This window comes from Arvicanthis niloticus, chromosome 5, assembly GCF_011762505.2.
Source record: "Arvicanthis niloticus isolate mArvNil1 chromosome 5, mArvNil1.pat.X, whole genome shotgun sequence".
In the NCBI taxonomy this organism is placed as follows: Eukaryota; Metazoa; Chordata; class Mammalia; order Rodentia; family Muridae; genus Arvicanthis; species Arvicanthis niloticus.
In genome coordinates, this window is record NC_047662.1 from 26,581,592 (window position 1) to 26,598,339 (window position 16,748).

Below are 16,748 nucleotides of genomic sequence, written 5' to 3' on the forward strand. Positions count from 1 at the left end.
TAATTTTTTCTATTTCTTCATCTTTGTCTTCCTTTTCCTCCTCCTCTTCCTCCTCCTCTTCCTCCTCCTCCTTCTTCTTCCTTCTTCTTCCTCCCCCTTCTCCTCCTCCTCTTCCTTCTTCTTCTTCCTTCTTCTTCCTCCCCCTTCTCCTCCTCCTCTTCCTCCTCCTCCTCCTTCTTCTTCTTCCTTCTTCTTCCTCCCCCTTCTCCGCCTCCTCTTCCTCTTCCTCCTCCTCTTCCTCCTCCTCCTTCTTCTTCCTTCTTCTTCCTTCTTCTTCCTCCCCATTCTCCTCCTCCTTTTTTCCTCCTCCCCCTCCTCTTCTTCCTCCTCCTTCTTCTTCTTCACTTGTGTGGCCTAATTCTTCTACTTTAACCTCAAGCCTAATATTCTGTCTTCTACTTGACTTACTCTATTCTACTTGTAAAGAGTGAAGGAGTGGGGTTCTGTGTTTCTGAGTGAGCCAGAAACATGGAGGTAGACCCTAGAGTCTTGGCTTGAGTTGGTGCCTGAACAATGATCACATTTAAAGAGACAGGAAAGAAGTGAGGTGATTTTTTTTTTTTTTTTTGCAAGAAAATAAATCATTTTGTCCAGAGTCAATTGAATTCCAGGATCTTATTTAATTGTCATTTGATTCACCTTATATTTGGACTTAGAGAATGGTGACAAGCCACTTACTGACTTACATTAGAGGATTATATCTCAGTTCATCTACCACATCACTAAAATTCCTCAGTCTCAGAACGGGAGGGGGCTCTAGGTTTTCTGTCAACTCCATTGATCTGACTAATTCATTCTCTTGTTATCTTTATTTCTTCATCAAATGCTCTTCATGGCTATCTGCAGGTCAAACCCCGAGTATTTTAAATTGCGCTGTTGAGTTTTTCAATTCCATCTTCATTTCAGCTTGAGTTTTCTTCACTATTTCTCTATTGGATTCAGTTCTCCCACCTTGAGTCCTCTTTGACATGTCTCTGTGCCATGTGTTTGTGTTTTCTTGGGTCTCACGCAGGCGTTTACTGCTGGCTATTCTCATTGAGCTCATTGAGCTGGTTTGTTGCATCTTCTTTAAACTCCTTGGATTCTTTGAAGAAGTCTATAGGTTGCTCTACACTTTTATAGGACTAGTGGACGTCATGGGATATACAGTCTTGGTCTTTCATATTGTTTTTGTTTGCGATGAGACCTGAGTGTGCAATTTTTTAAAATTTTATCCATTGTATGTCTGGGAGCCTGAGGCTAGACCTGAGGGTTAGAGATAGGAAGGAAGATTCCCAGGACATACCAGGTTGGGCTGGGTCACACATGAGCATCTCAGTCTGTAGGTTGGATATGGTATGCAAGGCTAGGATGGTACACAGGATATGTGATTAGGACCAAGCCTGGAGGTTGGAAACAGTCCACTCAGGACTCACCAGACTGAGACTGAACATATATGTATAACCCAAGATAGGTCTGGAGATTGGGGAAGGTGCCAGCAGACTAGGGTCAGGGGAATTACATGGCCGGACCGTACAGGATAGGTAGGTTTGGTAACTGGATCTCATTTAGCTTATCAAAGTCAGTCAACCACTCAAAACCCAGTGATTTACAACTACAACCCCATACCTAGCCCCCATTTCCCTGGTTTAAGCAATTCGGGCTGAGTTCAGCTGGTTCTTCTGACAAGGACTGGGCTTGACTGAACTGAGCTGGTCCTATGACTAGTACACATGCCCTCGTCAGGGCCCGACAACAGACTGTGGGATGAGGCTCCCTGGAGGTTTCCTCTGTTGGATGTATCATCCTGCAGTAGGTTAGTCTGAGCTCCTCTGCAGCAGGGTGGGTTGGGGTAACTGGTCTCAAGAGAATCAAAAGGTTAAGACCAAACTCCAAGTACTTTTTAAGTCTTTGCTTCTTACTGAATCCTGAAGAGAAGCAGCTATCAAAGGATTCAATAAAAGCATGGTGAGTTAGAGATGTCTCGCTGGATGATTGCACTACCCCACTGAGGCTGTGGTGGAGAGCGCTGAGAAAAGCATCACATAATAAATGTTAACACTTATTGTCAACTTTCATAAATGGGACCTGTGGCTTCGATATGAGGACACTTGTAAAAGACCTGGCCTAGACTAGACAGTGGGCAGTTTTGTGTAGTTTCTGCCTCCCTCTGGAACCTTACTACCTCTTAACAATTCTACCATGCTGTTCCCCACCATGTAGACATGGAACCTTGAGGTCAGAGGTCAGTCTGCAGATGGACCACAGTTCAAGCCTGAGTCTATGTGTGACTCCAAAGCCTTCCACTTGCTTTTCTTTTTAGTCAGCCATGTGGCCAGGGCACCTGGCCTGGGTGATGTTGGCCATCAGTCTAAGATGCCATAGCTAGAAGAAAATATTTGTCTCGGTGTTCTCCTTTGGCTCTTACAACTTGCTGCTTGCATTTTTTTCCTGTTGTTTGGCTCAGCCGAGTAGCAGTTTTCATCTTTGCTCTGTGTTATCATGTACACAGAGCTGCTGCTGGGGGAGCTAAGAACATGCTTGCTTAGTCATTACACTGGGAAGGGGTGCCAGCCAGTCCCTAGCCCTTAGTTTCACACAATTCTGTATATTGCAAATGCAGAAATGACACAAGTCTTGAGCCACAGGCACATAATCGTCATTTTCACAGGTTGCTGAAGCAGAGGGACAAGCACAGACCTTGGGTTCCAGAACCTTGGCATGGGTTCGGACTTGATTCCTTTATCTGAAGCTCAGGAGTCAGGCTGTCTTCTTGGAATGAGTCACTAGATAGAGTTTAGTAGAGTTTATGGTGTTTGTCAACCCAAAGGAAAGAGCAAACACCACTGGAGGGGTGCCAAGACTAGTGGATAAAATGCTCTCTGCAAGCATGAGGACCTCCTGAGTTCAAATTCCTGGAACTCAAATAAGTGTTGGCAGCACACATCCAGAATCCCAGTGCTTGGGGACAGGACGGGGATAAGCAGATTCCCCACGCTCATTGCCCAGTCAGCCTAGCCGAATTGATGAGCTCCAGGTTCAGTGAAAGACCCTGTCTCAAAAGATAAGGTGGAAAGTGACCAAGAAAACGATCTGACATAGACCTCTGACATTGTCGATGTGCACAGAGGTGCGCATGCCTACATACCTACAAGAACATCATGTACCGCCACCCACCTCCGGGATTCCAGGAAACTCGTGCTCACCTTTGAACTTAAAGTTAGGTGCAGCCTAGGAAATGTTTTGTGACGGCAGAGACACCATGAGCTCTCTGAGCGTCTGTACATCCCAATGTGGTCATCTGATGACAGGCTCCACCCATGTCTAGCAGGAAGTTCTTGGAATCAGACTAAGCAAGAGGGTTGAGGGGGTGGGCTTCTGGTCAGCCTAAGGGGATGTCAGACAGATTGCAACAAATCAAAGAAGCTGGTACAGTTTTTGGCCAGGAGAGGGGAAGAAAAGTGCACACCACGGGGACAGAGACAAGAAAGTTTCTCCATTTAGCTAACAAATCTTTTCTGAGCTGGAGCTTTGTGACAGGTGCTGTTTTAGGCTCCAAGACCTCTGGGATGACCGAGATAGAGTCCATGCATATGTTGGGGAAGTGATGTATTTTAAATAAAAATCCACTGTGGTAGAGGTAACATGAAGGAGAAAGACTGATGGAGACCCCCACAGAGTATACCTAGCAAGTGAAAGAGGAAACAGTCCTTTAAAAGTCAGGTAGGAAAGGCCTCTTGGAGACTTATGGCATCTGAATTGACACCTGAATGTTGCAGAGGAGCCAGGTAAGGGGCAATCCAGCAGGTACACAGAGCATTCATCCCACAGGAAATGCGATGATCATTGGTGGTGGGGATGAGCTTGGCATTTCAAGTTATAGATAAAAGATCAACTCGGTGGAAGGAGCTGGAGATGGGCCAATTTGTGTAGTGTCCCGGGGATCATCAAGGAGTTTGGATTTTATCCTATGAGTAATGAGAATCCACAAGATGGTTTTAAGCAAGGGGATTGCTTGATCTGAGTTCTGAGAATGTCCCTGCTCTGTGGCCATGCAGTTTTCTAAAACAAACAAGAACAAGCCAATCTTATTTTCCTGGGGATAAAGGGTGCTGAGAAGGGAGGGAAGACATGGGATTAAGGACTACTGGGTATGTGAGGAATCTTGATCGCAGCTGGGTGTTTGACAAAGGTTTTCATGAAGGTATGGAGAGATGGGATGATATGGGGTTGCTTTATTTTCCCTATGAGCTGATACTGGGTTATTGTCAAGCCGTAGGTGTGGTCTTCATTAATGTCCTATTGCCCCTGCCCTGGACTCTTCTCTAGTTAGACATTTCTAACTGAAAATTAGTGGAAGACTCAGAGGGCAAGCTCACCAGACATGCAGCAGGCATGTAGCTGTCAGGGATAGCTGGTGTCACGGAAGACAGGCTCAAGATCCGCCTTGATGACTCTCTGAGGGTTGGCGTTACGGGATGAAAGTGATAATATCTCTGATTGCATTTAGATTGGGGAACAAAGTGCAGGTAGGAGCTGGGGCACCGCAATGGAGGGACACTCCCGAAAGGAGACTGACTGAGTACAGGAAGTGAATCAGCTGTGTTCCCCCACCTCAGCCTCCACCCTAACATGGTGCTGAGGTTCTTGATCTTTCAGGGTTCTTATCTGTGAAGTGGGAATGATCCTGTCAGGTGTTCAGGGATGTGGAAGGGTGTCAACTGTGTGCACAAATATTGATATATGGCCTCCCTTCTGCCTTGTGGTAATGAGGTCTCCAGTGGTCTTGGTGGGAGGTACCTGGAGAGCACACAAGCCAGGCTGTGTGCCTCTATTTTAGACACAGTGCTTACCTCTAGCTTTCAAACAACCCCGTTAACCTTGGCAGGGTATCCAGAGGGGATTGAGCTGAATGAGTCAGGTTTGAGTTGTTTCAGATGCCCGAAGCAGTCTGGTGGTGGCAGGCTGTGCAGAGGGATTGGGGTGCCTTTTACAGACATAACCACTAATAAGGACATGGGTCCTTTTGGTTTGCTATACACCAGGAGTGTGTTAAGTCTTGCCTAACGTACTTATTTCATAACATCTCCACAGTCTAAGCTTGAGAAGAGGTAACTTACTTGACAAATGAGGAAAACAAGGCTTAGACAGGAAGTGAGTGGGGCAGCACAAAAATTCCTATCCACGGTCCACTGGTCTTTTTCTATTGCCTGGCTTCCAGGCCGTGAATGATGGGAGTGTCAGTTGAGTGTCAAGTAAGGACCATGCCTGGGGTGTTTTGAAACTGGTACCTCGAGGTTTTTTAAAAGGTGTTTTTATGGAGGGCTTAGAGGCTGGCTCAGTCATTCAGGTACTAGCCTGAAATATCAAAGACCTAAATCCAATCCCCAGAACCCACACAAAAGTTCCAGATGTGGTGGTCTGTACTTATAAGGCCATCCCTAGGGAGGGTGAGACACGGGGATTTCAGAGGCTTACTGGTCAACCAGTCTAAACTGATTTGTGAACACTAGGCCAGTGGGAGACTCTGAGCAATGTTCCTGAGAAAGATACCTGAAGTTGATCTCTGGCTTCCACATGTACATAAACACACATAAATCCCCACCCTAGGCACACATGCACACTCGTGTGCACATGTACAAGCACACAGACACTGGGGGGGAAAGAAGCTGCTTTCCTGCCACTTGGCACCTTTGGAGATTCTGTGGTGACTCCAGTGCGTGTATGTGTAACCCAGAAACCAAATATAGATGCCAGTAGACTGACTAACATGATGGCCCCAGGTGTCTGCTTCCAGCTTTCCTCCTGAGTGATTGACAGCCTACGGCAAGCAGGCAGGATCTTGTCTGTTGTACCCTCTCCCTCCCTCAGCTGGATTAGTTTTCAAGGAAACCCCAGACATAATTGATCTATACATATTTAACATGTAGCTCTGAGAGATAAAGGCTGCTTTTGTTGTTTAAATGTGACCACAATGGCTCCAAGTGTCATAAGCATCCTTGGGTGAGGCTAATTCAGAAAAGCTATTGGTGTGCAGCTGACTTTGCAAGGCGGTGGAGTGGGGGGGGGGGGATGTATTGGGGGAGGGAGGTGGAGGTAGGAAAAACAAAAACTGGTCTGGCAAGTGACCGGTTCCTGGGACTTGAGACTCACCTGATCCCTTGAAGGGAGGAAAAGGATCTGAAACTTGGGGCATCCATCCTCCTTACTCTGATTGTTCCTGGGGCACAGCGGTGAGAGTAGGGACTATTTATAGCCCAAAGTCTAGACATGGGAAGGAGGCAAAAGGAAGGGAATATTTAAGAGAGCCAGGGAGAGGGAAAGAAGAGTGTGAAGGAAAGAGAAATTGAGAGTGGGAAGCAGAGCTACCTCTGTGGACTGTTAAGGGCAGGTTCTACTCCCCTGTGAGTGAACTATGCACCCGCCTGTTTTCGTGCAGATCTGTGTGCACCAAGAAATGTGCTCGTGTGAGTATGCATCCTCAAAAGCAGACAGCACTATCAGAAAAGTGGGGACACCCCATGCACACTGTTTTGGGTGTTTCTTTTGCCTTCTTAGCTTCTAGTGGGTTGTGAAGCAGACCATGTCTTGGTTTAGTGGCAGTGAAACTGCAGCCACTGTGCCCCATGGCATCCCTTTCATTTTATTCCCCCCACCCCATCTGCTTCTTAACCACCTTCCCTCTTTGTGTGTCCTGAGTGTCAGCTGAGCAGGTTTCCAGAATGTTCCAGATATAGTCAATTATATGCTCCCTTCCCAGGAACCACTTGAGTATGCTTAGCTGTTGCTTCTCAGCTCTGGGGATCTTGGTTCCCATGGGAATGCAGTGGAGGGAGGGGTCCCTCACCAGGGTTGCTGGTGGGTAGTTGAGATGTCAGGCTCACCACCTTCTCCCTCACCTGAGAAAAACCAAAAACCAAAAACCAGGGGCTAAGAATTCATTGGCCCATTAAGGGCCATTGGATTGTTGGCGTCTAGATCCATGATGGAGACCAGGGACAGGGGCACAGGGAAAGCCTTGTGAACTGGTTCAGGCTCTGGGCAAGTGGTGCTGTCCTCCACAACTAAAACAAAAACAAGAAACAATTCAGATGCCATGCCGGCAAGGGTATATACAGGTATCCAGATGGTCACACTGTAGAATTCAGGATTCAGGGTCTGGTCAGACTGTGAGCTATGCAGACACAATAGTTGACAGGTAACTGAGCCTTGTGGTAGAGCGTCTGCGCTGTTCAAACATCCCTCCATGATATTTCTGGGACTCACATAGGGATATCAGAGTAGAGTATCTGAGATGCTGAACGACTTGCTCAGGACCACACAGATGAAAACTAATAGAGCCAGATGAGAGCCTTGCTGGGCACTTGAGTAAGAGGGAGGCTGTGCTGTGTTCCCGGGGACTCCTTCAGACTCCACATCTCATTCTGCGAAATGCTCCTGCACAGCTGGCCCCTTTGCTGCTGGGCAAATTCCCCCAGTGAACTACCTCTCTGGTGTTCGTTCTGAGGAAGGAAAGGTAAATAGTCTCAGCACAATGGTGGCCTAGTGGGTGGTGCTAAACCCTATTGGGGGTTAGCTTTGTGACCACTTGGCTCATTTTCCTTCTGGAGAAAGCAACAGGTTTTCTCACTGGGAAACTTGTTTTCAACAAGTTATGAATCCACCTTCTTTCCCTAGGTGCTGCCTCTCCCGACCCCTTACTGCTGTCAGAGTCACCCACTGGTGCTGGTGAGCACACTAATTCTCGGTCTCTGATCCTTTTGCAGAGCTTTGGAACTGAGCGGTGGCAAGGATGAGATCTCCCTGCTGGTGGAGCAAGAGTTCTTGAGCCTCACTAAAGAACATCTCATCTTGGTCCAAGAGGGCTCTGGGGAGCTGGCGACACCTATTGTTACTCCCCAGGGGACCCGGGAGCTGGCTCCCTGCTTTCTTGTGCCTCCTCTTGGGGCAGACAACACCGAGTATGCCGGATCGGCCATAATGGCTGGTGACAAGCTTCAGGAGCAGAAGCTGTCCATGCCCATCATCGGTAGCAGGCAGGACTCGGATTCTGCCATGTCTACAGTCACCGGCATCCTGCGAGCGGCCAAGATCAAGAGTGTCAAGGGGACTAAGGACAAAGGCCTGGGTGCCTCTAATTCAGAGATCAGCAAGCTCCTGGCCCAGTTCCCACTGAAGTCGACTGAAATGTCCAAGGCCCCAGACAACAAGATGGTGTTGGAAGAGACCAAGGTCATTAAGGACTTCCTGCAGAATAGCATGTTCAACGGCTCCGGACCCCGGGAGCCCATGGGGCTGGGCCCGTTCCTGCTGCTGCCACCCCCACCTCCTCCCACACTCCCTGACAAGCTCCCTGAGTTCTCTCCTCCGAAGAGGCAGCTTCCAGTGTTTGCCAAGATCTGCTCCAAGACTGAGGCTGACCCCGCTCTTGAGGGCCACCACTGGATTGGTGAGTGGGGCTGAGAACAGGAAAGTGAGAAGGTTTTCAAGGAGGAGAGCCCCTCAGGAAACTGATCAATACTATGGTGTGTTTTTGTGCAAAGCGAAACAGTGCAGCCTCTCTGGTTGTGTGTGTGTGTATCTAAGAGGTATATGAATGTATACATGTTCAGGTGTGGATAGATATACACATGTATATGTCTGGAGGCCAGAAGTAATGTCAGGTGACTTCCTCTGTGGCTCTCCATCATATATATATACATACACACACACACACACACACACACACACACACATATATATATATATATATATATATATATATATATATATATATATATATATATATACACATATATATATAGAGAGAGAATTTCTGTCTTCAGACACACCAGAAGAGGGCATCAGATCCCATTACACATGGTTCTGAGCCTCTATGCAGTTGCTGGGAATTGAACTTAGGACCTCTCGAAGAGCAGCCAAGTGCTCTTAACCACTGAGCCATCTCTTCTGCCCCCTCCATCCTATTCTTGACATAGGGTCTTCTCCTCACTGAACATGTAGCCCACCAATTTAGCCAGAGTGGTTGGCTTATGAACTCCAGGGATGCTGACTCTGCCTCCCCAGGACTAGGATTACACACCTGCTACCACACCCAGCTTTGTATATAGATGTGGGGAATCGAAACTCAGGTTCTCAGGCTGGTGTGATAAGCATCTCACTGAGTGAGCCATCTTTCCAGGCCCTGTAAGGCACATAATTTCAGATTTTATTAGGTACCCAGAGCATACTGGAGGATTTATTTACCTTATCAGGAAAGATTCCAGACTTGGGTCTAGGCTGGGAGAGAAAATTGATTGGCAGGTGGGGGTCACTTATTGTTTTATGGAGGCACCCTTCCTGGCACCCATCATCAGAACTGGTTCACCCTGTGTAGGGCATACATTATCTAACTAGGCACAGATCAAACTCTTGGTCCTGGGATTTGTTCTGTAGAACTGTCGAGGCTTAGACAAGTATATTTTCAGCACTTGAATAGGAACTCTGGTCATCCCAGGAAACTCATCCCCCTCCTAGTGCTCCCTGTCCATCTCTGGGACTCTGCATTGTGTGTGTTCAAACTGGATTGCAAAGCCATTTGCCCACAGTTGCCAATCACTAGGAGAATAGATTATACTCACAACAACCAAGAGAAAGGTCACCCCCAGGCTGAAGTCTGATGCTTAACTGACAGTGCCTGTCTATGGAGGGCTCACAGCACTGAGAAATGAGAACAAGGTCACCTTCCCAAGCATTCTATATTCTGGAGCAGTGGAGGGACCCCGGGAAATCAGAGCTGAGGTGACAAGCCAGACTCAGCAAACCTGGAGGGGTCACAAGGCTTTGGGAAGATGGCGGTGGGTGGAAGAGGTTTGAGCCCTCCCCCAGAGGGAGGGAAACACTCATCCTCTCCTTCTAGAGGGGACCCTTCATGTTCCTTGATGAAGGGGCTACAGACCAGAGGTATCTTCTCCACTTCCCCTCCCCACACTCAGAGAGTGCCTTTGTATACAAAACTAGGTATGCTAGAGGGGTCTTTGTACAGGGTGAGCACACTCATTAGAGAAAGCACAGGGGTGCAGAGCTGAGTATGCTTCTGGTAAAGTATGTTTGTCATGAGTGTATCTGCATAGTTATGAGGCAGAGGAAAAATAGACAAGTAAGGGACAGAGACAGAGAGACAGACTGACAGAGAAAGACAGAGAGAGACAGAGACAGACAGAGAGAGAGGGGGGGAAAGGGATAGAGCGTTCCCAGATGCCAGAGGGGTCTTGCAGATGTTGAAGAGACCGGCTGTAGCTGTGTGAGTGGCTGCAGATATGCTGGTCTCTGGGGAAAATGACTATTATTAGTGGGTATATTATTTCAGCAGTCTAGCTGGGGGCTAAACTCAGCAACCAGAGGAACTGCTGGAAGAGACTCTGGGGACATGTTCTGCTAAAAATGTCATAGTCTCCTAAATTGGCCCTGGCTGGAGCAGTCTTTCCTTTTCTGAGAAAGTAGGGTCCAGGCCCATGAGGAGGCCCTGGGGACTTCTGGGCCTGGTTGTATAGGGATTCATGATATGTGGGGATCACGCCCACTACCATGGGTAACACTGAAGTACAGGTCCTTGGATCCAGCTGTTACCAGAGTTCCCAGGTGCCTCCAGGGTGTCCACAGCAGCTCATAGCCATCCACCTGCATGTAGGTGGGCCTCTCAGTCAAGCTCTGTTGAGGTGTTCAGAGACAGCCAGTCTGATGAAAGAGTGAGGGGCAGAAACCAAAGTCCACTTTCTGCTTCTAACAGATAAATGCCTTAATAGTAATTATGTAAGACTTGTAAGTACATGTATATAATATAGCATATAATATAATTTATGTGTGCACACATTTATAAAACTGTCCCTATATCTTGTTTCCAGTCACCTCTCAAATGCCTATTTCAAAGACGCTCAAGAGCCGTATACACAGTAGCACACAACCTGCTCACTCCCTCCTACACACTGTAAATAATCTATAGATTAGGGGTGGTGCCTAATCCAATGTAAATGCTATGCAAATAGTGGTTACACCGTACTGGTTATGAAATAATGACAAGAAATTCTGTATGCGTTCAGTGAGGACACTAGTCTATCTGGAATGTTTTGCATCACTGTTCCACACACAAAGACAGTCCATTTTTGAAGAAAGGGTTGCAGCACTGAAGGGAAATGCGGGTGAGTTCTCTGCTGATGAGTCAGGTGTCAGTGTCCTTCTGTGATGGATGGATGCTCGGTGTATTCACAATAAGACCTGAGTCTGGCAGCCACTGAGTCCTTCCATGGAGTGACTCCAGTCACCCAGTCACTTAGGATAAATCACCTCATTCCTTTGATGCTTCCTGTCATTTGTTTATAGTTGCCCAGGCTAGTGACATCTTCTTGGTAGCCCTCAATGAGAGTCTTGCTAAACCTTCTTTCCTTCAGGGTTGAAGGGCCCTCTTAGACAGACGAGATCCCAACCAGTATCTTCTTCCATTTTGTCTCTTTGTCACCTCGCAGTGACCATCTGCCTTGTCCTGGAGCTATTTCTGGGTACTCCTTCTTCCTTGTGTGAGCTCCTGCAGGGCAGTCTGGCTCTGACTCATGGCTGTGTCTCTAGTATTGGGGCACTGATGAGAGAGCTGAATGGCCTGTGAGAATCACAGCAGAGGTGACATTTATGATGAGGGACTCAGCATCATGGCTCAGACTATGTGTTCTGTAGGGATGTTTGTCTCTTTAACTAAGCCATGTGCAACCTCATCCAAGCTACCCTCATATCCTCAGCTTGGGCACTATGGATGGAAGGAAGAAAGAGAGATGGGGAAAGGCAGTGGAAGAAGGAAGAAAAGATGGGGGGGAAGGGAAGAATGAAAAACGAAATGACCAGGGATGGTGGCACACGCCTTTAATCTCAGCTCTCAGGAGGCAGAGACAAGCATACCTCTGTGACCTTGAGGTCAGCCTGGTCTACACAGTGAGTTTGAGGTCAACCAGAGCTACACAATGAGGCCCTGTCTAAGAGAAAAAGAAGAAGATATGGGTATATGGATAGGTAGATGGATAGTAGAGGGACAATTAAATGGATACATGATGGATGGATGGACAAATATATAGTAGATGAATGAATAGATGAATAAATAGATAAGCAGCTGGCTGGATAAACCACTGAACAGATGGATGGAAAGATGAGTGACTGGAAAGATGGGTGGATAGGATGAATGGATGGAAGGGTAGGAGGGTGAATGGATCAGTGGACAGATGGATGAGTAGACAGATGGCTGGAGAGATAGATGTATAAGACAGGAATATCAGAATGGGAAGCCATCAGAGGAGACTTCAGAACAAGCCCTGGGATGCACCTGACCTAGACATGGTCCCTGTAGGAGGAGCTAGGGCGGGAGGAGTAAAGAGAGGAAGAGGAAAAGGAAGAGGAGGATGGAGGTGAGGGAGAGAGAGAAAGCAGAGATGTAGGAGGATGAAGAGCCATGAAGGTATGGGGAGCAGTCCTGGATAACAACTTATATTTAGATTAGCTAATTGGGAAACACCTCTAATTGGAGATTGGCAGAGCCATCTCCCATGCTGGCATCTCGTGGGTGGCAGGGCCAGTGTCTCTGACCGCCTGAGCAGATGGCCTGAGCTGAGCAGCGGCCGCGGCCATTCGTGGCCTCGGGTCTAGTCGGGAACATGGCGGCTGATTAAGAAAGCCAGATTGAATGCCGCCGTTTTAAATATCTCCTGCAACAGGTCCCTAGTGTGGCCTGGACCTCAATGTAAGCTATGGGCTCCAAGAAAGAAAATTCACATGAAGTTCTTGCTGTCCAGAGGCTTTAACCCAATTTCTCTCCTTCTACAGAACGAAGCCCTGGTACAAAAGAGCTGACCAAAAGTCGAGAGAGCCTCTTTCTCAACCAGTGGCCCCAGAACCGGAAGGACACGTGTGGTGAGGAGGGTCACAGTGACTCAGTGGGCACCATCTCCATGACTCTGCCAACCAAGAAGCCCGTGTGGCCAGCAGAGAAGAATCTGCTCTATGAGTTCTTTGGGGCCACCAAGAACCCTAGTGGGCAGCTGAGGCTTCGAACCAAAGTGGATATGGATGGGCTGGATCTGAAATGTAAGTGAACTTTACCTGGAAACACCGATAGGTCCAAGTAGGGGTATCTCATCCTGTCTGTGAACAAGTTACTGGTTTCCCTTGGGTGTCAGGATTTTTAACTCCATAAAATGGAGGAAATTATTTTCTCCCAGCATTCCCTAAGGGAATCCAACTGCTAGAGGAATGTAATTGGTTTTCAGAGATCCCAGAGGCACAAACAACTGATGTCATATATGGCTCCAACCAGGGATGTATTACAGCTTCTCAGTTTGCCCAGGCCACAGAGAAATCCATGCTTTGTATTACTTCCACACTGAGATCATTTGTGACCTGGCTTGGCTTCCTCTCCTTTGCCCACCTACAACTGGATCAGTCATAAAGTGAAAACCCTTTTCCAAACACAAAGAAATTAACAAAAAAGAATGCTGTGGAGAGGGGTAGTTCTGATTCCACAGCTCATGGATGTCTCTGTTGAGGAGAAGAATCCAGTGTTCACGAATAATAACAATTCAACTTAATCTCATTTTAATCTCAGTATTAAGTTATCCCACACTGAACTATTTCATGTTTTTAAATACTCAGCTTTAAGAGCTAGAGAGATGGCTCAGTGGTTAAGAGTGCTTATGTACTTCCAAAAGACTGGAGATTGGTCCCCAGTACCCATGTTTTGTGACTCAGAAGCACCTGTAACTCCAGTTCCAAGAGTCTGAAAACTACCCTCTTTACACACACATCACACACACACACACACACACATACACACACACACGCATGCACGCACGCATGCATACACATGCACATGCACATACACATAAAGAAAAGTAGCATTCATCTTTAAAATGTTTAGAAAACCATTCCTATATAGTAACAACAACCTGCACAAAGTTTCTACTGTTGCTGAATATTCATTCTTGGTCAGGTGGGTTTAATCATTAGAGGGAGCCCCTTTGCAACAGTCTTGCCCTTGCTTGTATAAAGCTGAAATTCCTTTTTGCAAGTAGGTGAAATACAGCCTCAGCAATGTGGCTTACTGTATACCTTGCTCACTAACTTCACTTACCAGTTAGTGATGGAGAGAGAAGTTAATCCTTCCACATGACCAAGAGCCACACTAATGATGCTTTCTCGGAGTTAGAAATCTCCCCGACTTGAAAGGACCCCTCTCGGAGCTTAAAAGACCTGGCCCCTGAGAATATGTATTCCCTGATAGTTACAGCATAGAAGGTGAAGCCTCTATCCCTGCTGCAGGCACTGAGATGCTCTCCCTCTACTGTGATTTATAGTTAACTCCCCTACAACAGTGCCCGAAAAGAACATCAAGTATGCTGGGAATGTTTTTGCCCCACGCTTCACCACAGCCTTGACCTCGACTACCCTGAACCAGCCTCTCTGGCTCAATCTGAATTGTCCACCTCCACCGGTGTTTTCCAGTCACTCGACCTTCCCGCAGTATCAGGTAAGCAAGTGGCTCTGGCTCTCCCAGGAGCCTGCTGCACCGAGAACCTTGGAAGTGCCCTTGAACACCACCCCTAAACATAGGTCATATGAGGATAGGAGTAGACACTGCCCACCTGTGGGCCTCTGCTACTATTTTTGTTGTGATCATATGGATTCACCACAAGGTATATACACATACACACGCACATGCACACTCACGCACACACTCATGTGCATGCGCATGTGCTTGCGTGTATGCTTGTGTACACACACGCGCGCATACCATGCATGCACACTGCATCTTGGGATCCTAGCTGAAATGGAATTGGAAGTCCCATGCAAAGAGATAGTGAAGAATTTGTAGCAGGGCTTGAAATTTTCCTCACGGAGCTTATTTATGCAGGGAAAATGTAGTTTCTTCATTTTGTCCATTTAACTTAATATCCCTTAAGAACCATGGCCCACTTGGTAGAAGGAAGAAAGAATCAAATAAATGTCCACTCTACTTTAAGCCTTTGTCCGATCCAATAACTCAACAGTCCCCTTAGGTAATGCTCCGTGTTTTCAGGAGAGGCGCTCAACATCAGAGATTTCTCCATCTTCTGTTCCTACTTCTGCCTCTTCTCTGTCAACGTCATGTAGTTCCTCCAGGTAGTACAGGGTCTCAGACCTGTGCATTGGCCATTTGCTGGTCTGGCCCAGCTTAGCCAGGTCTGGAAAGGGGAGAGTGGAGAAGAAATTAGTGTCACACGCAAAGGACCTGTCTCTGTTGTGTTTTCAACTTTTTTCGAAAGAATGAATCCCTGCTTCCTTACCCTCTGCAGGTACAAAATGCCTTGCAATTTACAATGTGGAGATTGTCCAGGGGAAATCACATGCGTCATCTTCACATTAGGAGTACCATCTCCACACAGTCTCCAGAGGAGCATCCGGGTCATTAATTCACGGCTTCCTTTGCTGGTGTTCTCAAACCCTTGCAATTTGGGGCTTCTCTAATCCCCGTTGATTTATTCACCTCCTCATCGGCCGACTCGTTTTTATTTATTTATTCATTTTCTTGAGTAATTTTAAAGACCTCTGCTCTGTGCTTATTGTAGTCTGTGCACTGAGCTAGGGGTGGGTACTCAAAGGTCAGGAAGAGACTTGGAGTCCAAAGTAAGTTCACACTGGTGTTCAAATTGTAAGGCTGACTATGGGGGGGGGGGGAACTGAGCCAGCACCTCTGGATGGCAAATTTCTAGAAGCAGAGAATACTTTCTTATAGGTCAAACGATAGATTTTCAGTAATTCTCACTGGACATTCAGCTCAGCCTGTTGTCTGAGATAGGTATAGCCATATGCTTATTTTGAAACATTCTCTGACTGCTGCTCACCCTAGCCTTTCTGCTGTATGTTTCTATCTCTCCATTCACTTGACTGATGGCTCATCAATATTCGTCTACTTATTTATCCTTACCCATCCATCTATCATCCATCCAACTACCTATCTATCCATTCATTCATGCATGCATCATCTATCCATGCATCCATGCATGCATGCATGCATCCATCCATTTCTGCACCTACCCACCCATTCACCTATGCACCCATCCACCTACCCATCCACCACCTACCCATCCATCCATCCATCCATCCATCCATCCATCCATGCATCTATCCATTCATCCATCCAATCATCCATCCATCCATCCATCCATGCATCCATGCATCCATTCATCCATCCATGCATCTATCCATCCATCCATCCATCCATCCATCCAATCATCCATCCATCCATCCATCCATGCATCCATTCATCCATCCATGCATCCATCCATCCATGCATCCATCCATCTATCCATCCATTCATTTCTGCACCTACCCACCCATCCACCTATGCACCCATCTACCTACCCATCCACCACCTATACATCCATCCATCCATCCATCCATCCATGCATCCATCCATGCATTCATTCATCCATCCATCTATCCATCCATCCATCCATCCATCCATCCATCCATCCATCCATGCATCCATTCATCCATCCATGCATTTATCCACTCATCTATCCATCCATCAACTTCTGCAAAGAAGTGGTTCTCTGGCTTGCCCGGGGGACCTACTAGCTTCTGTGGATTCAGGTAGTGAATGGCCTAGTTGAAGTTAGCTGTGAAGGAGCTCCCCAGCTGGTGACTGAACACAGTGTTTCAATCTTCTCATGGCATCTCAGAATCTCCCAGCGCTCACTGTGAGATGATTAACCAGG

At 47.1% G+C, this 16,748-nt stretch overlaps 1 protein-coding gene across 1 annotated transcript in view; it reads left to right on the plus strand.

Annotated features, from left to right (window-relative positions):
* The window catches only part of C5H1orf94 (chromosome 5 C1orf94 homolog), a 43,816-nt gene that overhangs the window by 11,796 nt on the left and 15,272 nt on the right, over positions 1 to 16,748 (plus strand). The window contains exons 2-4 of the mRNA XM_034503992.2: positions 7,746 to 8,428; positions 12,820 to 13,080; positions 14,346 to 14,518. Coding sequence (XP_034359883.1) covers positions 7,746 to 8,428; positions 12,820 to 13,080; positions 14,346 to 14,518 — 1,117 coding nt within the window. The remainder of the gene's footprint in view (positions 1 to 7,745; positions 8,429 to 12,819; positions 13,081 to 14,345; positions 14,519 to 16,748) is intronic.